This window comes from Mesitornis unicolor, unplaced genomic scaffold (genome assembly GCF_000695765.1).
Source record: "Mesitornis unicolor isolate BGI_N332 unplaced genomic scaffold, ASM69576v1 scaffold2680, whole genome shotgun sequence".
Taxonomy (NCBI): Eukaryota; Metazoa; Chordata; class Aves; order Mesitornithiformes; family Mesitornithidae; genus Mesitornis; species Mesitornis unicolor.
Window position 1 is genome coordinate 25,120 of NW_010157410.1, and position 24,538 is coordinate 49,657.

A 24,538-nucleotide genomic window follows, 5' to 3' on the forward strand; every position below is an offset into this window, starting at 1 on the left:
ACTGATAAGTCTCTTGTAGTAGGCTATGTGCCACAGCATTGCCCCTTTCAGTCTTATGCACCAGTGGACGTGTAAAATGGAAAACTAAGGGCTTAAGTCTTAATGATTCAATTCTAGTACTTTTCTCACCTAAATTATTTTGTATTATCTCCAGTCATCCATCATTATGCTTTTTTAACTTTATGTAAACATATTTAAGAACAAAATGTGTGAAAACCTCACCTACTTTTAAGCAACTTTCCGCTCAGAGGCTGAATCAGTGAGTCTCCGTGACGGAGCCACCTGCACAGACAGGGACCTGAGAGCGACCCAGTCTTTGGGGATCTGTGGCTTCAAGTATGGGGGCATTAAAGGTAAAAATCTGCCCCAGCTAATCCATTCTGTAACTGTTGTTATTCCCATTTTCAGTCAGCTTTTAATGCATCCCAGAGCCAGAAGAAGCGGTCAGCACGACTGCTGCAGTGCCACTGCCACTGAAAAGGCCTTACTTGTAGGGCAATGAGAATAAAGGGAGGTTTGCTCTTACCTCTCAGTAAGTACAGTGCAGTCATCACCTATTGCTCGTCATCTAGGCTCCCTTTATCCTCAACAGAGAGAAACAAGCCTCCCCTGAATGTGACTCATTTGACCTTTTTAGAAGTACCTATTTTTTAATTAAATAGCAATTCAGATAAGACGCTCCGATGCAGACACCTGTAATATTACCTCCTTCCCTGCCCTTTTCCTTTATCCAAGGGGATGGGCATTACAAACCTCAGGTTTAGTTATTAATTTAATTTATAATTTATTTTAATAATAAATTAATTAGTATTAAAAGAATAAATCCCAAAGAAGGCATATTCAGTGCATGTTCTCATTTTAGTGGAAATGCTCTCTAACACAGTGCAAATTTTTGACAATGTAATCAAGCAGAACATCTTAAATTATCCTCTTTCTGTTCTGCAGCAGTGCTCAGAAGATAAAGTGCAGTAAAATAAACACAATAGAGCTGACTTTTGGCTTATGAGACTACCTTCTGGAGTCATTTAAGACTGAGCTGATATAGGGATAATATGTATTTTCTAAGCAACAATGATAAGGAAAGCATATGCCAAAAAAGCAGTCTAACATTCTGTTTATACTGCTGGAGACTGTAATTTCCATTGAGCTTCAGCCTGCCAAAGATGCCTAGGGAAAGGAGTAATCTACATAAAGATTCACATTTATTTCAAGCTTCCCTTGTTTCAAACGAATGGCAGCTGGATTCATGGCAAGTCTCTAGAGCTAGGCTAGGATGGTCTAGTGCCATAATATGGCTTTGTAGTCATAAGTACACCACATAATCAATTCCAGCACATGAGGTGGCACAGAAAAGAACAGCCCCTGGATCTCCAGGGTCTATATTCAACTTTGATTTTTCCCTTCCTAAACACAGGGTTTGCTTTGGACAGAGGTTACATGTTTACCATCTTATTGAAATATAACATCAGCTGAACATTGCAATAGGCCCCTTTTTTAGGGAACAAACCAATCACAACCTAGAAGAAACCATTAGCTTGTTATGGTCTACAGAACTGTGTTCACCAAGCTGGGAGATCTCTTGTTATAAAATGAGGCCAGTATGATTTAGAAATCACAACTGGGCTGCACTCTGAACTGTAAGCGAAGAAAGAGAAGGATGAGGGCACCTCAAACATGGGATCCTCATTCACGTGTTAAAGTGCTAATAAGATACAACTGCAGCTTTCACTGAGAAAGGCAAGCTCTATGTTAAATTTGTTGTGCTGGTATATTTTAAAAAAGAAGTTTCTATAATCACGGATGTTACACAGAAAGAAGAGATGCCTTTCTGCCACCAGCCTCATTTCAAAGCTGAGTTCATCAGAATTTTGATATGGACTATATAAAACTACATACAATGTAACTGGTGTTTTTCCAGATTACCCACCAAACCATACCAGTTCAGATCATTATCTCTGAACTAACCAAGAATGCATAAGAGCCAGGAGTCCGTAGAACTCATTCCAGTGCTTTTTTAAGCTGACACTCTACAACTGATACAGTACACTCATCAAACACGGCCTGAATACAACTTTCTGTTACCACTTACCCTTCTATACATCCTTATTCCAATGAATACAAATACAAACATAAGCATCTGAGCCTTCAAGAAATCACATTTTAAATTAAGAGTAAACATAGTTTCATAGCTGCTTTTACTCTTTTATTCCTATGTTATATTTATTTTAAAGGATGGAGGGCAAGGGATGGGAATACATTATATTTTGTATAGCTCTAGGGTTGTGTAAAATGGAAAACTTACCTCTCCCTTGTGCTAAGTTCCTGTTATATCCCACAGGACTAAAGTACTCAAATATAAAGACAGCCATGGCAGACACAATGAGAAGCATCACAAACATCATCACCCAGACAGAAGCACTAAAAGGCTCTGCAGCAAAAGAGACAAGAGAAACACAAACACAGTTCATTAAACCAGTCACAGCACAAGAATACTAATGGCTCTGGCTAGGCAAGCCCAGCCGCTTGCTTTAAACCCACTTTTACCAATCCAAATGCTAGCAAATAACTAAGTAGCAATATATGATGAACTGCTGTTACTGCCCACAAATCCATAGTCAAAATCTTATCTGTAAAGTTGCAATTCAAAACCAAAGGCTGCACACTTTTCTTTGACAAATCCTTCACTGATACCGAGCTGCGAATAATTGTTTTGACTGGCTGCTTACTCAGTTTACAGCCAGGTACCCATTGCCACGTATCCTACGTTATATGCATTTATCAGCAGAATGGTCCAACCGTGATGACTGTGTTTGTGCAGAGCAAAAGCAATCAAGCATATGTTTAATACATCTGGTAATTCAGCGAAGTAGATTTCTCTCCCATTTTCTATGCAAGAAAAAGTGTTAGTGGAAAAAAACCTAAATACTTGCATTCACAGTAAATTTTTTAGTTTCCGAATTTTTTCCTTTCCATATTGACTTTCAGCTACCTGCAACTGATGATGTTGTTTTTACCGATTGCAAACGCATCCTTTTGAAAGTCTTATTCTCATCTGGGAGCAAATTTCTGAAATCAAAAGGTTTTTAAGGAAAACTGAATGTCAGTTTGAAAGACAGAAAAAACATGATTAAGTAAAAGAAGTAGGTTGGAGCAGAAAACTAAAAGCAGTTTCAAGTACCAAGCTAAGCACCAACTTTTTGAAAGGACTGGGTATGTGATAACACCAAGTTCTTAAATGTCACCTTGTCAACTTTGCCCAATCACAAATTCTCTGTAGTTTCAGGAGTGTCTGTGGTAGCTGCCATGGTATAAGGACAGATGTAAGAAAGGTTTTCCATGGCAAAGTACTATCTCTTTATTAGGTCAGCTTATCTGGGGGCATTTTATATCCTAATTTTGGTAGATAATGCAAGCGTGAGTGTGCTCTGAAGTGTATGAAAAAGAAATAAATCTTAGGACACTATTTCAAATTAGAACAGATTCAAGAAGCACTTGACATAACGATAAATTAGTTTGTTTCAATGCTTTGCCCGGTTTTGAAAGCCCAAGAGGTTTCTCCATCCTAATTTCTGCATTCCTTGAATTTAAATTATGATTTGAACCACTGAGAATTCTTCCCGCAGTGGAGGAAACTCCTGCAGGAGAGTTGAGATGTTCTGAGTGCCCCAGCCTGAACAAGTCACCCAGAGCCAGAAAGGAGTGGGCCCGAGCACGGAAATCTCAGGAGATCATTTGCCTTTGCTACAATTTCTTCAGAAATTTAGAACCAAGAACAAAATCAAATTCCAAACACCTCACTGGTGCTTTTGAATGCAAACTAAAAAGGGAACGCAGGGAAATTTTAAGACAAACTGTTCCCTTTCTGTCTTAAGATAAGGTTAAGGAACTTTTTGGGTTTTTAATTATTCTATTTTGAAGAGAAGTTATGAAGTTCTTTCAATCACTCTAATTATTTGTTTGGAAGAGAATAGTAAGTTAGCAAAATAACAGAATTCTTAAAAGGCAGAGAAAGATCCATTCAGGTGCAGACAGGTTAAGGACATTATGTAGCTAAACACAGTTAATAACAAATATTCTATGAATTCACATATAAACTAAAAGAAACTGGAATTCATATAAAACTATCATACAATCTTGACAGCATTCTTATAGAAAAAAGCAAGCCTGATGAAACTCTTATCTAAAGCAGCAGTGTAGAAACAGTGATGGTAATTTGTCAAAATCTAAATAAGGCAAAGGGCAAAACAAGCCGATGTGAAGAAGCGAGCTAGAAACAGCAGTTTAGGCAGAACACCCTTTAATAATTTAAACAGTCTGCTAATGAGGTGGAGGATTAAAAGAAGCAATAGAAAAATAAAAAGCTATTTAGAATAGCAAGCAGTAAGACTGAAGAAGTACAAAATCAATCGAATAACAAAGTCAATCTTCCTGTCATATTAGAGATCCAATTACACTTTCAGCACTGCTCTCAGATTCTCCAAGGACAGAAAGAGAACTTCCCCCAGGCAAGCAGCAGGTTTTATCATAATTTTCAGGAAAGCTGTAATATGGCAGAAAAATACCAATATATGACGCACCAGTGCACATTCCAAATGATTGGCAATGGAGAATATTGAGTGATGAAAAAGAAATCTTACTCCATTACTACCTTGCACCACCAAAAATAATACTTAAGCAATACATAAAATAAACAGAGGCATAGATTTCCTACTCCACCAATGTCTCTAAAAGAGAAAATTGACCCCACAATATGAAATCTCTCCCTCTTAAAAGTATAGAGATTTGGATTTGACGTTTCCCTTATTTTGTTTGTTTGTGTAAATAAAGTTGAATCAAATCTCCATAGAACCTTTAAACTTATTTATTTGTGGATCCAGTATATATGCATATTAGTATGATACAGAAATGTTTTAATGTGGACATAAGTCTCATCTGAAGGAGCCACCCTGAGCAGCAACAGGCCAGAGCAGACACCGAGGACAAGGCTGCCGGTCCAGCAGTTGCTTAGGACACGACCACTAAATGGGAAAAATAGTTCAAACTAAATCCTGCGCTTGCCTACCTTCACAGTAATAAATCACAAAACCAGATATTTCATGAATGCAAATCAAGTGCTATTAAAGAAAAATAATATTGTATTTGACAGGTTTTAAATAAATCTTTCAGAAGAATTATGTATGATGATTCTGTTCTTAGACATTCACTTAATTGAAACAAAATCAGCCTGTGAATAAATTCACTTATCTGCCTGATAGTGCTCTGCACGGCAAAGCATTTTACTGCTCTGCACACCTCACTGGAACACTGAAACACTTCCAGCAAAGTGGCAGTTTCACCTACGGCTGCAAAACCAGAACATACTCACAAGAGCACAGACTCGATTTATTGGTGCAGTAAATCAGATCTCTTCCAAAGTAATGCCATCCAATAGCTCTTTATAAGAAGGGGTCATTTTTACTTTTTGAATTATTTGTACGTCCAACTAAACCAGCAACACTAAATACATTTTAGAAATCTAATAACTATGCTGTTGTCAAAAGTGCAAAAGCAGCCTCTCTTTTGATGGTAGTTGAAGCACGTTTTTAAGAGGTAAGCAGAGTCCATAGTAAAAACCAGCTGCACTTGCAGCACATCTAAAACACCCTCCAGATCTTATATTTCAAATAATTTCAACATGCTGCAACTGCAATTTTTAAAATGAATTAACTTTACAACTCAGCGACTTATAGGAATTAAGAGACACCATCTGAATATTTTAGTTAAAAGTACAAGCTCTTATAATGTCATTAAAGAGCCTTTCTTTTCTTTTTCTTTATATTAAAGAAAGATATTAACCACCAACAAAATCTGTTTAGGTATCACCAGGTTTGGGATGCCATTCGGTCATTCACTGTGTTACATTTATTTGCATCATCTCTGTAATGTGCCTTTATGGAACAGGTATAAGAAATAAGCTCTGTGCCTACATGATGATTCTTGTCCAAGAAAACCCAATTATTTGCCCACTTGTAGCTAGTACTGCACCCACAATCTGCTCCTCAGTGGCCACAGGTGATTTCAGTGGAAGTGAAGAACTTAGACTTAGCAGTCCAAAAAGAAACCATACAATCAGTGATGCAAAAATGGCATCGCTGCTGACCCAATGGACTTGAACATACAGAACTGTTCCATGAGATATCTGGAAAACACTGTTTGGTTTTGGTTTTGGTTTTTTTCAACTTTGCTTAAATGATTTTAGGGCCATTAGCACTATTTTCCAGTGCAAAATATATTTAAAAATACTGGGCCCAAATACACCATAAAAAACACAACAGAATTCTGGGCACTTTCTTATGGTTCATTTTCTTTTCAGCTTCAGGTACATTCAGGCTAACCACCTAATACAGAAGCAAACAATAAGCACTAAAAGAGAAGGAGAAGGAAATAATGAAAGGAGGAATGAACAACTGGAACAAGAAGTAACCAAGGGAAGAAGACCAAAGTCTCTGTTTCTTTATATCCCACCTCCTTTCCAGCCTTGCAGTTCTTTGCTCTGTCTCCACTGTTCAACTGCACCAGTGGAGCAAACCCTCAGAAGCTCGCCAGGGCAGCAGCAGTGTGCTCAGGAGCAAATTAGCTCTCAGATCTCTCCTCATCATAAGGAAGTCTCTTTTTTCTTAGCTATTCTACAAGGGGTTTTTTGGTAATTATTTTGTGAATATGAATGTTAAAAAGATATGAAAACATTTATAATGGGCTAAACAAGCATAAATTAATTTGTAAAGAAAGAGTTTCTGAAGAAATAATTTTCTCAAGTGAAGATTTTGGGGGATTCTTTATCATTTTGTATCACTCTCTTCAGCTTTCACTTACTGCATCTGAAACCAACAGCTATCTTCATGTGCTAATGGTCATGTGAATTAGCACATCAACACAGTACAAACCTCCTAATGTACAATTCAAGACTTGACAGAAACATGCCAATGCACCATATAGCATAAGGAACAATTAAAACTGCCCAGCTCTACAGAAATGCAATTAAATGATCGGGAAGGGTTGGGTAATCATACCTAGAAAAGCAGATGGTGAAACTGTGCCATTGCTCCGCGACACCATGACACTAATCCCAGTCTCAACAAATGGTACGGAAAAGTCAACCACTTCCGAGCGCTCTTCATTAATAGTGAGAGAGCCCACAGCCATAACTGCACGATGATATACCACCTGAGCCACAGAGAGAAGACACCACCGCCATTACTCAGTAGAGAATACCTCATTTCTCCAAAAGAATTAAAAGCAAACATCACTAAGTTCTTACTTAAGAGCTCTTTTACCTAACAGAACTTACTTCCCCAATCATTCCATTCCACACATTATTGACTTTTTTGCCATGTTTCCCATTAGTCACCAAATACAGGTCATATGTGAACTTGACCGTTTTGGACAGCTTCTTCAAGATATCAATGCAGAATCCTTTGCAGCACTTCTTTACATTAATTCCTTCATTAGTTGTGTTGCTGTCAACAGAGAAGAGAGACAGAAACGTTTCTACTGGGAAAAACAGAATCGCCACAATAGCAAGCCTCAGCATACTGTGAAACAACAGAGTCATACTTGTGAGTGACCATGTTTTTCTGTGTCGATGGAGAAATAATCCAGAGGATGCTTTGTATGGTCTTTGTGGCTCTTACATCAGAGATAAATGGAAGATAATGGTAGACCTCGCATGACATGCTGTCTGCTGCAGTATCTAGCCTACTGTACTTCACTTCTCCATCAAGACATAGTCTCCTATTACTAATCTCCCTCTCAGGCTTAGATTAAACATTTATTACTTCCATTCTCAAGACATGAGACTACATGTCATTTCGCAATTTGAGAACTCTCCAGCATGTAAGCTGTCTAAAGGCACATCAGGTCACTGGCATGAAAATGGATGCTGCCCCTTTGCCGCACTTAGAGAAGGTAAACTTCAGGCCACCTTTGAGTGCAAAGACGAGGACAATTCCTTTATTTTTTTTCTGAAATGCTCATCCATGACCTCTAGAACTTTCCAGTACAAGCATTTTCAGAAGCCAATGCAATATTTTATGGGCTTTGAAAGAACTGAAAATTGAAATAAAAAATAGTTTAGAAGTTGGCTGAGTACAGCTATGTAGAAAAAAAGTTTATCTGGACTTAGGAAATATGTGCACTAGCAGTTTCTGGAAATCTTCAGAAACCAGCATTATATCCCCTAACATCTGCTCAGTAAAAAACTGCTGTTATTATATTCAGTTCATAAATGCATAGACTGAAGCACAGAACAGGTGAAACAACACTGATAAATGCACAATGAGGAATTTTTCCACTGATTTCTTATGACTACTGCAAAGTTGTAAAGCAATCAAGCAGAGGAGTTTTCTCTAGATGGTATGTCACAGTGGTATTTCATGCTGGAGTAGTTTATCCCGTACCAAACTTCAGCATAAACATACAATTTCAATAGGAGACATTCTCAAATTGTTAAAGACTAATTAAAACAGGCATATTTCAACATAGCCGGAAGCAATTCAAAGAGGACTCATTAAAACAATCCAATTTTAGAATGCAATCTTCTTTCATGTGACTGAAAAGGGCTCATCCCAGTTCACTTTGAATTTACTATAAACTTACTATCTTGTTAACTCAATGTGACTTACATGTATATAACCAGAACCTTTCAACTTATTAAAAAGGAAGATGTGCAAACAAGAGCATACCGTGTGAGAAAGCGAAAGAGGAAATACTGAAGAAAAAGCAAATATAGGAAGCAAGAGGAAAGAACAGCAAAGTATCAGAAAATAACTATATATTGCAGGAAGCAAGGCCAAGAATTAATGAGAAAGTAGGAGAATACGTTTTGCACTGGAAAACAAAAACAACAACAAAAAGGAATGTTGTATATTTACTTACTTAATTCTGACAAATTTACGACATGGCACAGTGTTTTTTTGGCAACTTTCCATCAAAGGATCCACATCCTCAACGATAACGAAGGGAGCCTCCTCCAGGGTGACGATGCTCAGGTGGTTGTCGTCCGGGTCGCTGTCAGCGAAGGAGCTGTACCGTGGCCAGACGGAGTACTTGAGGCTAAGGGAGTTGTTCTCCCATTTCCCCACCTGCAAAGCCAAGATGCACACACAGGATGCTGAGAGCTGCTGGCTCGGGTTCGACAAATGCGGACAAATATTAAACATGCTGGGATACAGGTACAGGAAATGACAATACAGGTACAGGCAAAGACAGCTGCCTTAGGGTTTGGTTAGCAAAATTACTTCAGAACTTTTCAGTAACTGTGTAAAGTGAGAAAATGCACTGTGGTAAAGACAATAAGGTAATGTTATTTTAAGAGACAATGGCTTCATAAAGACGGGATGACATCAGTTGACACTATTGACCACCTGGCTATAGCGTCATTGAAATCTGACTTGGATCATTTCCATTTGAGGCAGCAGAGCAACCAGATACTCCATTCGTAATCAGGAGCAATTTGCAGTAATAAGAAAACAGTTACCAAAAAAAACCGAAAACAAACCAGAAATCAAAGATAACTGAAGTATCATAATAATGGTTCTGTATCTTCTCAAAAGGGAAGATTCTTCCAGTCTTAGAGTTTGAAAAGCCACTGTGAAAGCCTTTCCCTAGGGTTCCATCCCACTTGAGCCAGGCCAGACCTCACTGTTAGGAAACACAAGATCAACTGTGTCTGATTTAATTCTTATTACAAATAATGTATTTTATTCTGGTTTAGTTAATGCCAACTGTTGGGGGAGTTTAAGAAAGCATACCCCATTTTACATTAAAATTGTCTATTTATTTACTATTACAAATTATTCCTTCTAAATTAACCTACATTTTTCTACTTCCAGAAGATCAGAAAGGAGCCTATGACTTAAGTATTTTGAAAACTCTAGTATTTTATTCCTCAGATTGTGTTTAACTACTTTGTATCAATAAACCTAATTGCATGTTTTATCCGAGGAGCAATGATAGAGAATATAAATGAGCTGGCAATCCACAGAATTTATAACCTAATGCATTTTAACAATTCTTCAGTTGCTTAAGCTAAACAAATTACAAAATAATCATTAGACCGTTAAAATATTTGTTATGCAAGGAAATGGTGGGAATTAACAATGAGACATTCAGGTTCTTAAAAAAAAATAGTAAAGCAATTGTCATCTACCTTCTGTCTTCTATAGACTCTAAAATGAATCACAAAAATTCCCAAACAACATAATTTATACCAATTTATATTTAAGGAAGCATATAAGTATATGCCCTTTGCAGTTTACTTTCAATCCTGATTATAAGTCAAGATGCTTTGCTGAACTTTAATGTAGGAGGCAGAAATGACAAATCTCTATACACTTAAACTAGGAAATTCAAAACATCTCAAGAGAATTAGGAATTCACACCCAAATCAATGGAAATCAAGCACAGGATTTATACTATGTACAGCTCTGGGATCAAATTTAACCAAAACACAATGGATGAAGCCTTTGTGAGAAAAAAGATTTCATACACAGGAAAAAAAAATCTATTTAACTCAGTACGAGACAGTTACATCGCAAAAATAGTTTAATCACCGTGTTATGGTAGGTAACCTCATTCACAGCAGAGTTGGTGCTCGTGTACATTAGCTTGCACAGTCATTTGTACTGTGTGCCCTGCGTACGCTGTGATGTTGGCCATCTGGAACAGGAAGAGTTCCAGCCAGCTCAGCCCTCCTCACACAGTGAGTGTGCCAAGGACCGCGACGGGTTCCAGAAGTGAAAAATGTGCCCGACTGCCTGGTTCCAACCAGGAGAAGCAAAGAAACGTGACCGAGGCTTAGTTGCATTTGCATGGTCAGGACTACAGCAGTGGCAGCAGCCGCCTTTCAAGATCTGAACATGAGGACAAACTTTGTCAGTGTGAGGGTTATGGAGCATGGCCCAGGCTGCCCAGAGAGGTTGTGGAGTCTCCTTCTCTGCAGACACCCAAAGCCCTGGCCGTGTTCCTGTGTGACTGCTCTGGTGATCCTGCTCTGGCAGGGGTTGCACTGGGGGAGCTTTCCAGGTCCTTTCCAACTCCTGATATTCTGTGATTCTGTGAAATCGCTCACCCAGGATCCCAGAGGGGAGTCAGCGCCACCACAAGGCTCAGCAGCAATGTCAGCTGCCTGCCACAGCGTGAGCTCATCTCAGCCTACCAAAAATGTGGCAACTGTGTTGATGCTGTTGAAAGAGGACTCATGATCCTCTTTCCCACTTCAACTGGAGTAACTGCTGTTTTATTGTTCCGAGGAGGATATAACCCATGGTATTTTTAAAGGGCTGAATTTGTGGAAATGCTAATTTCTTTTGACAGTTGCACCTGTATTGAAGTGTTATGTGTTGAGTGAACCTCTAACCTTAGGTAAAAAATTTTTGATCTCTTGCATCCCATGGATTTATCTCAATATTCACTCCTCATAACCTTATTTTAAAAAATAATTAAAAATTAAGACCTTGCCTTGGGTCTTAGGGGCATGGTATAATAGAATCATTAAGATTGGAAAAAGACCTCTAAGATCATCAAGTCCAACCATCAACCCAATAACACCATGCCCACTAAAACATGTCCCGAAGTGCCACATCTAAATGTTTTTTTTTAACACCTCCAGGGATGGTAACTCCACCACTGCCCTGGGAAGCCCGTTCCAATACTTGACCACTCTTCCAGTAAAGATGTTTTTACTAATAACCTATCTAACCCTCCCCTGGTGCAACTTGAGGCCATTTCCTCTTGCCCTATTGCTTGTTACTAGGGAGAAGAGACAAATACCCACATTGCTACCCTCTCCTTTCAAGGAGTTGTAGAGGGTGATAAGGCCTCCCCTCAGTTGCTTCCCATAATTCTTGTACTCCAGCTTTGTTGCACCTCTCTGAACATGCTCCAGTGCCTCAATGTCCTTCTTGGAGTGAGGGGCCCAAAACTGAACACAGTACTCAAGATGCAGCCTCACCAGTGGTGAGTATAGTGGGATAATCACTTCCTTACTCCTGCTGGCCACGCTACTTATGATACAGACCAGAATGCTGTTGGCCTCCTTTGCCACCTACCTCTCTCTGTCAAAGAGGTCTGCTGCTGCAGTCCCAGGGAGTCACAATGCCTTCATCTGGGCTTTACATGGTGCACAAATCGCATGTCCATTGCAGGTCATCCCTGCTACCACCAGTACAACCAGTAACCCACAGTGGAGGGTAAGAATTTAGTTTTGTACAATTAAAGCATATAGTCAAAACATAGGAGGATTTTTATAATTCCATTAGAAGCCTTTTAGCTTGTGCAGAACTAATTGTAACACTGTTATTAAGAATAGGAATAGTATTAATTATTTACACAATGTTTTGTGTCTTAATATATTATTTAGTTTTTTCAGCATCCTTGTGCAATTTACAGTATCCCCTTTTTACAGGTTGAAGGGTTGAAATGACACAGAAAAGCTGGAGAATAAGCAAGGCTAAAACATGAGCAGGCTGCCGTTGAAATAAAGAGGATTTATGCAATTGCATCCATATGTAGGTGTTCTGCAGGATTGGCACTTATGTCACTTATGGAAGTCAGATCTACTATTTGATTCAGTTAATATCTATTCTGAATGCCTTCAAAGCTTATAATGCATAAGAATTTGTGTGCAAACACAAATGTTAAGTCCTTATTCAACAGTGACTGTTAAAGTGGCTTACATATGACAACAAAGCAAAATATCTGAGTTTAAAAAAGCATGCAAGTCCTGGTTTCACCTGTGAAGGTTATAATAAATGTTGTAGAATATTAATAAGTTCATATGTGAAAAGTAGAATATGACAAGTTCAATTGTAGCTCTTAGTAGGAGACAACGGTGATATTTGAATAAAGCATTCTACAGTGAAATAGTTTACCAACCTGGACAGGTTCAACATTCAATTGCCTTCAGTGTTTTGCAGCACTCTCTTTCAGAGTGTGGTGCTTTGTGACCATTACAGCTACCGAGGAATTGAACTGAACGTGGCATCCTCCAACCACAACTAAGCACCTACACTGGAGGTAGAAAGGGCCTGTGTTTAAATTAGTAAGCTTACCTACCAATACTGGTATCCTCAATACAGATATTCTTTATGCAATCTTTTCAGATTTTAATAACAAATGATGTGGACATTAGACCTCATTAACTGGAAGGTTAAGCTACAACCCTGCAGTACAGAAGAGCAGTGAGTAGTAACTTTACAGGCTCTTAGCAGAGAATTGGAGAAAAAGAGCAAGGCCAGACCCTGAGCAGGGAGAGGAAAGAGCAGAGCGTATTCTCCCTTGTATGCCAGTGCTGGCACAAAAAGCAAGTCTGTCACACTGGCAGATCTCACAGAAAACAAACAAATACCTCGGTCCTGTCACCCTCTCCCCAGCAGATGGGAACGCTACGCAATACACAGTCATCGTCCTTTTGGAAGAAAAAATGTTGCATGACAACATGGATACTAAATACACTTCCAGGACTACCCAACCAAACCTCTGGAAAGAGAAAAATTTTCAGATTAAACCTACATGCATAGTGCAAATGTACTTTTTTGAGCTGTCTCACTTCTGTGAAGAAAATAACGCTTAGCAAATGCAAAATCTAACTCATCTTGCTTTACAGAAAACCTATTTATTACTTTAATTTAATCACACTTTTCCACTTGCACGGAAGAGCTACTATGGCAAGTTTTCAGTCAATAACTAGAAAGCATAAATTGAGTTCGTCTGGTTAGCAATAACAGGCAGCTGCAGAACAAAGCACGGCAGCAAACTCCTTCCTGCACATACAGCCTCCTCCATACAACTCTGCCGCAAACCTCTGTGTCGCTTTGTATTTCTGAAGATCTCTATTTCACAATGACAGCATAAATTTAAATAAAAAAAATAAGATGCAAGCACTTCCATGTCTTATTAATAGGTAGTGATTTGAAGACATCTATTGGAAGACTTTGAAGTTGTCACAATTTGCTGCAAAATCTCCTATGGGGTACACAAATGTGCCTCTCTTCCCTCACACCTGCTCCTTACACCGCCAGGAAGGCCTCAGCACTGCAACCAGCGGGGCTCGAAGGAAAACACAGTACCCAGAGGGATCAGCCACAAACCGGGGGGGTAAGAAAAGCTACCACTTCCTGTGGGCTCTTTTTTTCAATACAGAATTAGTAATTAGTGCTCACCCAGCCCTCAGTGGTTGGTATAGTTTTGGTACTGGAAAAATGTCCCAAATAACTCTAGCAGCACAAGAGTTTAAACTCACACCAGAGAAGCCCTTTTAGGAGTTGATTATGTCATTAGAAAGGAAGAGATAAACAAACTGAGAGCCCCTTCCTGTGCCTCCCAGTGAGGGAACACTTCCTTTCATCCTCTGCACCCAGAAGCTCTCCAGAAGGCCCAGATGGCCATACCGTCATCTCCAGAGAGGAGGAGCTGCCCTGAAAGTCTTCCTACACTTTAATCTCCTCTCTAATATTAGCTTTAAAGAACAGGAGCAACGCACACCTCACCCCTCCTTGCCATGGTAGTTGCAATTCCTTTCCAGCAGCAGAGAGGAGGGGACCATGATCCTTGGGAATATGGGATTTAAGAAATGCTACATAATAATTGGTGCAATTTAAACAATTCAGTACAGGGAAGGTCAAAGGAAAGGCCTTTGGGCTAAGTCGAAGCTCACTGATACAGAAACAATATGCAATTTTCACTCGACAGTAAGTGTCAGGATCAGCATATTTACAGGAAGACTAAATACACTCAGCAACAAGGAGGGAACACAGAAAATGACAACCCAACAGTTGTTAAAGAGCATGCTGCTTCTGCTGTGGGCAAAGAAAATGCATCATGTTAGGCCATAGAGCTACTGACAAAAGATATACCAGCAAACGGATGATTAGATCATGCGATTTCATCTGTTCAAGTTGAAATAGATGCATTTCTTCACAACTTTTAGGGAATGTCTATCACGAGGCTTCAGAATCCTTCAGCTGTCACAACCCCTGGTCTGAAATAAATTGCGATATCCCAGGAACCTACCCTGTACCATCTCAGTGACCTTTTATTATCTCAGTACTCTGACAAAAAACTCTGTCGGAAATCTGACCATGCATTAAGTCTTTCAGTTCTCATCCAGCGCCATTTCAGCTCTATCATTACATTCAAGAGCCATCTTCTCTAGGCTGCGTAAGGGTGGATGTGAGTAGCCAGATGGAGCTCTCTGGGAAGACCTTGGTTCATTGATTCCAGGCAGGAATCATGCACCCTCTGCCCACACATTCCTACTTCGATACAAATGAGTACAACCTCACACAGAGCTTGTAAATCTGACATATGCTAGTTCATCAGTGCAAACCCAAGTTGTACATTAAATCCTGCATCAATAGAAAGTTAAAGGTGATTGATTATGTTTAGAACAAACTCAGATGTAAGTAACAGTTCTTGCAGTGGCATTTAACTAGCAATCGTGCCATGTAGTGCTTGTTACTTTTGCTTCTTGAACAAATTCATTAACTACAGAAATGTAGGACTTTGCTGTCTCACAAGTTCTCCCAGAATGCAGACCATCATGGCAATTTTACCTGTACTTATCTGGGAGCACCAGTAAAAACTGTTTTTACCCTGGAACTCGTCTTCACACATTGAATACTCTTTAAATACAATAGAATCCTTCTCACCTTCCTCAACACATATGATACGCACATCTAACTACACCATCTAATTTTGCCACCACTGATTATATTCTAGTGTATGATTTCAATATCTGATTGATTGCTTTTATTACCAATTTTTTTTTTAAAGAAAGAAAGACTATCAGACTGTGAAGTTCACAACTTGGTGAAGTCTATCAGCCGGCTCAGGCACCCAGGTCCCATCTTGCTGAGACGAGCTCAGTGGGGGAGCTGCAGCTGGTACTGCTGGACCTCCGAGGCTTTGTGAGCACCAACACGTGTTCCTGCAGCGCCTTGGCCATATTTGCACAACGCTGTTAACTATGGCAAATTTATCAAGTTTCACTGAAACAAGCCCATTAAGCTTGTCTGCCTACAAATCTCTTGCCCCTCTGCCTGTCAAGATTAGCAGCAAGGATATGGATGTTGATGTCAGAAGTTTGAGGAGCTGCTTTCGGAACTGTCAAAATGGCTGGATGCCTGCTGAATGTGCCCCAAAGTGATTTTCAGTCTTCAAATTATTATAATCCAATCTGCTTTCTCCAGAATCTGATATGGGGCAAATCCCTCAGTCAACCCCATCTATACATGACATTGACACTTCACAGTTTTGAAACAGAGTCATTTGAAAAGGAAATGGAACTTCTTTTCCTAGTGGTAAGACATATGCTCTTCAATGATGGTTGAATGTTTTTTCTATAAAAATAGCTTCAGGTATATCAATTTTGAGACAAAGGAAAAACTGTATTTAAATAAAAGCAGATTACTATACTAACACCAAAGAAAACTGAGTTTTAATATTAAATCTTGTCTTTTCAGAACACCAGGTAAAAAAAAAGGTCTTCATGTAACCACAATTACTCTTTCTTATGTAAATAATAAAGTAGCTACTCGCAATTCCTATGTACATTAGCTACATTACAAGGATTAGCAGGCTGCCGCATGGTCAGTTTTTCACATGAGTAAATAACTTAATCAGATTTTAGGACTTGATGTTTTCTGTGTATGATTGAAGATACTTAATAAGACATCAATAAAACAATTCTGTGATACTCATTGCAATACTGTAATGCTCACTGCAATATTGTAACTGTAAGTAAAAGCATTTGCCTGTCTGGAAACTCAAAGCAGGGAATGTGAGGTCTCAGATGAAATTGAGCAAAACAGCGAAAGGCGAAAGAAACAAGGAGAAAGAAATTGCCTGAGGGATACGGGGTAAGAAATGCAACTTGGAAAGAATGCCAAGACAACACCAGAGAGATGTTCAAATAAACCAGGGGGTGGGCAAGGACTCATGTCTCTGCGTCACAGGAACCGTCCTGTTACCACTGAATTGCACAGTGACACCCTGCTGATACCAACATGGGGTGCTCCAAGGGAGCTGAGAGCCACGTCCAGCTTGCCAGCATAATTGATCAGTCAGTTTATTTGTCTTCATGCATAGAGGCAGGGATCAGCTTGTGGTCAGGAGAATAATTCAGGTGGTGACAGCCCGTTCTTGCCCGCCTTTCACTTCTCCCCTCTGACATAATTAAAGCTGGCCCCCTTCCCACGGCTCTGCGGTAGCGAAGTAGAGAGGCAAGCTGTGGCTCGGGGCAGGCTGGCTCCGCCAGAGCAACTCCTTTGCCCTGCTACCACAAGGGCTCTAAAGCAAAGGGGGAGCTACAAGCAGATGCCTTTAGTCTCTGTATTTTTCCTCCTAGAAGCCCCTCAGATGTGGCAGTGAGCAAGCAGGGATTTCCCAGGTGGGAAGCTGTGTGCAGGCAGTGTAGGCAGAGGCCCACAGAGGCCCACAGCCCCGCGTGGCAAGGGAAGCATGTGCTGCTGCCGAAATACAGGCAATACAGCAAAACCCACACCAAATCCTCCATTTTTTGACGGGGGAGTCACTTGAAGGTTGGAACAGGCTCAAGCTATTTCTTGGAAATAATGGTGGTTCATATAGCGAGCATTTCGTTGCTGCTGTTCGCTCATTTTTCACAAACATCTAACCTATACCCCCCTCTTCTTTGAATGGTCCCTTTAGAGAAATTTCAAGGTACAAAATGTATTAAATTACTATACCATAAGCATTGTTGGCTGCCTCTCTAACCATTTTCTCCTTTTGGTGTCTCATACTAATAATCCTCATGTAGTATAATACTTTTTCCAGAACATTATATATGACATGCAGACTGCTGAAGAATTTTAAAACAGGGTAAGAAATTTTCATAAAGGCTACTAAGCAAAAGATTTCTCCAAAGATTCAGACTGACACATTTGGATAGGATTAAATTTATCCAGAGGAATTAAATTTGTATCAAATGAACATGAAGAAGTACATGGCATAATCTAGGACTACTCTTCTGTGTTGTCAACTGACTAGCATACTTATGAGATATTTCAGTAATTGTTTTGTCATTATTATTCAACATCATGAAGAGTCTTGCAGTCTTACAAACTGGAGTTATAAGCTGACTTTGTGCGATCCTAAAACTGTAAGAAAAAGACTTCACAGATTTCAGGAGCAATTTAGATAATGCAGGATCATGCTTTTGAATTTAAAGTAAAACTGGGTGGATGATTGTGCTGCTTTTAGGTGGGATAGAGTTAATTTTCTTCATAGTAGCTAGCATGAGGCTATGTTTTGGATTTGGGCTGAGAATAATGTTGATAACACCCTGGTGTTTTAGTTCTTGCTAAGCAGTGTTTATACGAAGTCAAGGACTTTTCAGCTTCTCATCCCGCTCCACCAGCAGAGGCTGGGAGTACACAAGAAACTGAGTGGGGACACAGCAAGGACAGTTGACCCAAATATGCCAAAAGGATATTCCATACCATATAACGCCATACCCAGTATATAAACTGGGGGGGGAGGCTGGCTGGGGGCTGCTAAACAGAAACCGGCTGGGCATCAGATTGTGAGTGGTGAGCAACTGCATTATGCATCACTTGCTTTATATGTTATAATTATTATAATAATAATAGTTATTAGTACTCCTTTTCTGTTCTATTAAACTGTCTTTATCTCAACCCTTGAGTTTCACTTTTCCTCAGTTCCTCCCATCCCACCGGGAGTGGGGGAGCAGCTGCCAGGTTAAACCACAACAATGCTACAGCTGTATTTTTTCTTGCAGTCTCATGTGGCAATCAGTTTCTAAGAATCTCCGTTTTTAAAACATGGGACCACAGATAGCCTGCAAAACTCAGAGCCAAAACAATCACAGGCTAAGGTGGGAGTTTAAAAAATAATACTCATTATAAACTTTTATTACTCACACACAGTTTATTTTTTAAAAAAGTAGGTAGCAGAACCTGGTCTCAGTAAATGCATTTTTAACAGGGAAGATCTAGAAGATCAGCCCCAAGCTCTGTTTAGATTCTCGGTCATTGCACTCTGTCTCTTTATTACATATCTACAAAAATAATATTTACTCTTCACAGTAACTTTTCCTTCTAGTCCATACAGAGGTTGATGGGGACCACTTATCTACCAGAAGAACACAAGTCAAGCATCTGAATTTTTTTGGCAATCATTATAAGGATTATCCTCCAATTCAATGGGAATTTCACAGTTTACAAATAAAAAAAAAAGTACTTTAAAAATCTGTTAAACATAAAAAACAAGTAAATAAAAGGAATGGAGTAGTAAAGTTATACAACTACATCTAAATTTAGGTAGTTAAGGCCCAAGTTTCAGGAGATATTTCAGCCATCCATTTTATTTTACTAAATTGTAAGGAGAAATGTAAGGTGTTTCACAGACCTCTTCTGAAATCCATGTGACCCATCTTCACCAGTATGTTGCTTTCCCTGTAAAAACTCCTTAGGCCAACTCAAACTAAGGTAAAATTATATGTTCTGAACTGTGTGCGAACCTGCTAGATCAGAATATCATCACTGCCGTCCGTGATGCTGCCTCCTTGTCATTAACCAGTCCTACTGCACCTCTCCCACCTCCTCTCCCAGCTTTCCCCAAGAGGCACCACTCACCTTCTCCCACTGCCGCTCGTTGTTCAGCACTATCACCACCAGCCTGGGGTGGGCCTGATAACCATCAGCTGTGAAGGACAAATCTTTCCCTTCCCAAGTCACATTCATCATAAACCTAGAAGGCAAGGAATTAAAAAAAAAAGATCACTTAAAAATTAATGAGCTGTCCAGCAGTTAATGAGCAAGCTAGTTCAGTCATCAGAACCGCCACTGAAACACATGCATCAAACCCTGGAAACGCTGGGAAGAGCCAATGTTTGTAGGATGGGGAGTCTTAGCATCTCAAGGCAGTCCTTAGCAGAAGACAAAGCAAAATACTGTTGAGCTACGATTTTTAATGCAGGCATCAGTTTCAAAGCAGCTTCCACATTATGCATGATCTGTACACTCCATGAACAATCTTTCACTCACAGGGTCTTTGTGACACCTGGATAAACGGCGCCAATGCCTTCAAGCAAAACCGGACATGGAAACTTCGAAAGGGTCAATAATACTTCAGTTAAGTAATTTCAAAAATAAAACCAAGTATTTTTACAACTTTTCTGTATTTAGATTAATTTACAATGGTTTCCAAGGGATATATATATACACACACACTGATTTGGACTTTGAATAGAAAATAATTAGAGGGACTCAGAAGAAAATGTACAGGAAAAAGGAAGATTTAATTTTTTTTTTAATGTTGGTTCAATCCCAAATTTCCTTCCTTTAGACTTAGCAGCATTTGGGCATTGGATCAATAAAACCGTTTACTTACCATATGCTCTTCATTCAGCTACAAAAGAAGACATATTCAACAGAAAATTTTGTCCGAATGGATGTCAGCAGAAGGAAATTACTCAGTGCTACAACCAGAGGCACCTTTCCTAAGATGTGCCCCAGTACTGACTGGTGCTTGCTCCCTTCTCCTGGATCACCACACCAACCAACCCTCTTTTCCAAAGCATTGTCTTTTTGTCAAATCAGAAATGCCGGCCTTTTCATAAAATCAGAAATTCTGGCCATCTAATAAATCTGATTTTCCTAAAAAATATTTTTTTCTCAAACTTTCCCACAGATTTATAACATAAATCCGTATTTATATGTGCTCCAGTTCCACACAGCTCCAGCGTTGCAGTGAGAACAGATTGTTTCCACTGCGCCAGGGTCAGAGAGAGTGATGAGAAATTGCAGTTTTTATTTAAAGCACAAACACAGGGAACTCACTGCCAAGAGCCTGAACTACCACACCACACAGGTCAAGCTCCCCAGACTGTGATATTGCAAAAATCTATCATTTTATACATTATCTGAAATGCCCTCACATAAGAAAACCAGGCATGAAAGGGAAAAGAGTCAAAGGCTGGTATTGGCATTGGTGTTGTTTGGTCATGCTGAAAAAAATCAAAACTCCAGACTGTCAACATAAGCCTGACAGGGCTGTCCCACGGGCGAGAGGTAAAACTCTTGGAGATGCCACGGCACTTCCAGAAGGCAATGTGCTCTCCACCCCATATGCATGGTCTGAATTAAACTGTATCGAACTGCACTGAGTTCTCAGTATATTTGAATGAAATTCAGTTTGAGCTCTCACATAGGTGCTTTCCTTCTGGAATTCAACTCAACACCAGTATCATTGCATCCCTCAGACAGATGTATTTTGAAGGGCATTAAAGTTACTCTAACTATTCTTCATACATTGCTCTGGAATGTGTTACCCACAAGAAACTGATACTGGTTTACATGCCCTTTTTTCTTTGTCTTTTTTTGGCAGCAGCAATAGTCTTGTTGTTTTCTGGTGAATCTGACATGGACAAAATTCTTCAGCTCCACAGTCAAAGAAGGCTTTGTATTGACACAGCTGCTTGGAAATCCCAATATCAGAAGCAAACTAAATAAAAGTACATAGACCCAGAAGAAATAATGGCATTGTATCATAATAGTTAGCAATTACATGTGGACTGCCCTAAACAGCCATGTTAACATCATTCAGTATGGGTTTGAGAGCAATCTGTAAATTCACCCATCATAATAACTCATATTTTGTGACAGACTTTCAGTCTGAAAACCTTATTCCTGGCAGAACCTTGCTTTTCAGTTGAACTGATTTCCCGTATATTACCTTTTTCATCCAGCACTGAAAGATCTTGCTTGAGAATAAAAGGCTTGTTTGTCACTTTGAGAGGAACTGGCAAACCACCAGCCAGAAGTCGCTCGTGCACATATGTAAGAAACCAGCAAAACGTTTGCTTGCTGCTGAAAAGCAAATGCACTGCACCCCAAGGAATGAAATGCCCAGGATGCCACCACAAGGGAAAAACAAGGACACGCTGTGAAAACATGCACTGCTTGTATTTGTACTTCAGAGAATCAGAATCATTTGGTTGGAAAATACCTTTAAGATCAACGAGTCCAATCTTAGCCTGTCCACCACTAAATCACGCCTCTAAGCACCTCATCTACCTGTCTTTTAAATAACTCCAGGGATGGTGACAACCTCCCAATTCATGAAATGTGAAATTTCACATGGGAAATAACGCTGCTTCCCCCACTGAACACATTGTCTCATGGGGTCAGGCAGAAATCACCTCACTGCAATAAAACTGAAAGCCGAGCGTTCTGTCTGCTCCTAAAGGCTGCAGCACAAACATGTACACAGTACTTCACCGGGCTTTCCTCTCCAGTTGGGTTTCTAATTACATAGCCATTGGCGATTTGACTTTGTTGAACGTTCAACACTGACGAGTTCAACTTTTCTTAATGTGCTTTGGTAGGATCCCCAACCCAGCATTCGAACACCACTGGTCATGTTTTGGAGTTGATATGCAAAATGCCCTAGTCTAGAAGGTAGGCAGGGGTCACCACGAGATGCAGTGCTGTAGCTGCAGTGGTGCTCAAGTACTCCAAAAAGAAAATGAACCACAAATCTCAAATGAAAAACTGAGCTCAGCATATATTTTTAAACTGTGTGAATTAACCAGTGAAACACAGTTTGCAAGTTAAAAAAAAAAGTGCCTAATCTGTTAAATTCTCTTAAAATTGTATTGTCTGAGTCATGTACAAAAGAATTAGGAGTGACGCAGACTGAGCTACCCCAGTTTTCACATCGCAGCAGTAAAAAGGAACTTCAAAGAGAGACTTGTTTTCCCAAACACTTTCTTCTGTATAAAATTCATCAGCTGCCTCTGTTCTTCAGAAACCAAGGCCTACAACGCACATTCCCTTTTGAACTGTCATTTTTCCTCCACAAAGGACAGAAGTTCTGCTCTGCTTTTTTCTGTCCACAATCCTAAACGGCTTGTTTCTATGAAAAACAACTGCTTTTCTGTTCCCAGTTAAGAAAAGTGAGAAAAAGAATCACAGAATCACAGAATGTCAGGAGTCAGAAGGGACCTGGAAAGCTCCCCCAGTGCAACCCCTGCCAGAGCAGGATCACCAGAGCAGTCACACAGGAACACGGCCAGGGCTTTGGGTGTCTGCACAGAAGGAGACTCCACAACCTCTCTGGGCAGCCTGGGCCATGCTCCATAACCCTCACACTGACAAAGTTTGTCCTCATCTTCAGCTTGAACCTCCTGTGCTCCAGCTTGGGACCATTGCCCCTTGTCCTGGCACTGGACATCCCAGAGCAGAGCCTGGCTCCTTCCTCCTGACACTGGCCCTTTCCAAATGGATCCCCAGGAATGAGGGCACCCCTCAGTCTCCTCTGCTCCAAGCTCAAGAGCCCCAGCTCCCTCAGCTGCTTCTCATAAGGGAGATGCTCCACTCCCTCCAGCATCTTTGTGGCCCTGCTGGACTCTTTCAAGCAGTTCCTGTCCTTCTTGACCTGAGGGCCCAGAACTGGACATAATATTCCAGAAGTGGTCTGACCAGGGCAAAGTAGAGGGGAAGGAGAACCTCTCTGACCTACAACCACCCCTTCTCATCCACCCCAGGATGCCATTGGCCTTCTTGGCTGCAAAAGCACATTGCTGGCTCATGGTCATCCTGCTGTCCACCAACACCCCCAGGTCTCTTTCCCCTGTACTGCTCCCCAACAGGTAAGTCCTCAACCTATCCTGGTACATGGGGTTGTTCTTTCCCAAATGCAAGATTCTACACTTGCCCTTGTTGAATTTCACTAAATTTCTTCTGACGCAACTCTCCAGCCTGTCCAGGTCTCCTGAATGGCAGCACAGCCCCATGGAGTGTCAGCCACTCCTCCCAGTTTTGTGTCATCCCCAAACTTGCTGATAGTGCACTCTGTTCCCTCATCCAGGTCGTTGATGAATACATTGAATAGTACTGGTCTCAGTACCAATCCCTGAGGGATTCCACTAGATACAGGCCTCCAACTGGAGAAAGTAAGTAGGTATTTATATTACACATTATTCTTACAGAGTCTTAAGCCCAAGATTAATTGAGTGCAAGATGTCTTTGTTCTCTGAATTGGTCAAAATATATTTCTGAAGTAGTTTTAGAACTGCATATTCCTGTTCTTCACTAAATGATGCGCTTCATTATTTAGGCTTGTTACTTTAAGGGGCAATTCAGTATCCACCTTGGATTAGTAGTTGATCTGCTTTCATACCTCATTAATGCTACAATCTTTGCAAAGACATGACAGCAGGAGGTCTTGTGCTGATACTGTGACTCTGAAGCCTTAATTAACTTTTGCAAACTGAAGTTTGTAAGATTCCCCAGGTGATACATGTATGAAAAATGAATGGGAACGGAGGGGGGGAGGCAGAAGTTAAGCTATTATCATCCTGAATCCAAATTAGGTTTTCTGTCATGTGATGAACCAAACCTGTATTATCTATTTCAAACATTTTTAAACTTTTATGCAATTCTGATATGCTTGTCACCTTCCCCAACAAAACTGAAAAGAGAAATGCTGACACACCACAGCAGAACACCATTCCTGC

At 40.1% G+C, this 24,538-nt stretch overlaps 1 protein-coding gene across 1 annotated transcript in view; it reads right to left on the bottom strand.

The window, feature by feature from the left end:
* Window positions 1-24,538, bottom strand: part of LOC104537055 (glutamate receptor ionotropic, NMDA 2A) — a gene marked incomplete at both ends in the record, with an annotated part of 57,660 nt that overhangs the window by 24,104 nt on the left and 9,018 nt on the right. Inside the window, 5 exons of the mRNA XM_010179836.1 lie at window positions 2,303-2,428; window positions 7,050-7,203; window positions 7,328-7,496; window positions 8,914-9,119; window positions 19,653-19,767. Of these exons, the coding sequence (XP_010178138.1) occupies window positions 2,303-2,428; window positions 7,050-7,203; window positions 7,328-7,496; window positions 8,914-9,119; window positions 19,653-19,767 (770 nt within the window). The remainder of the gene's footprint in view (window positions 1-2,302; window positions 2,429-7,049; window positions 7,204-7,327; window positions 7,497-8,913; window positions 9,120-19,652; window positions 19,768-24,538) is intronic.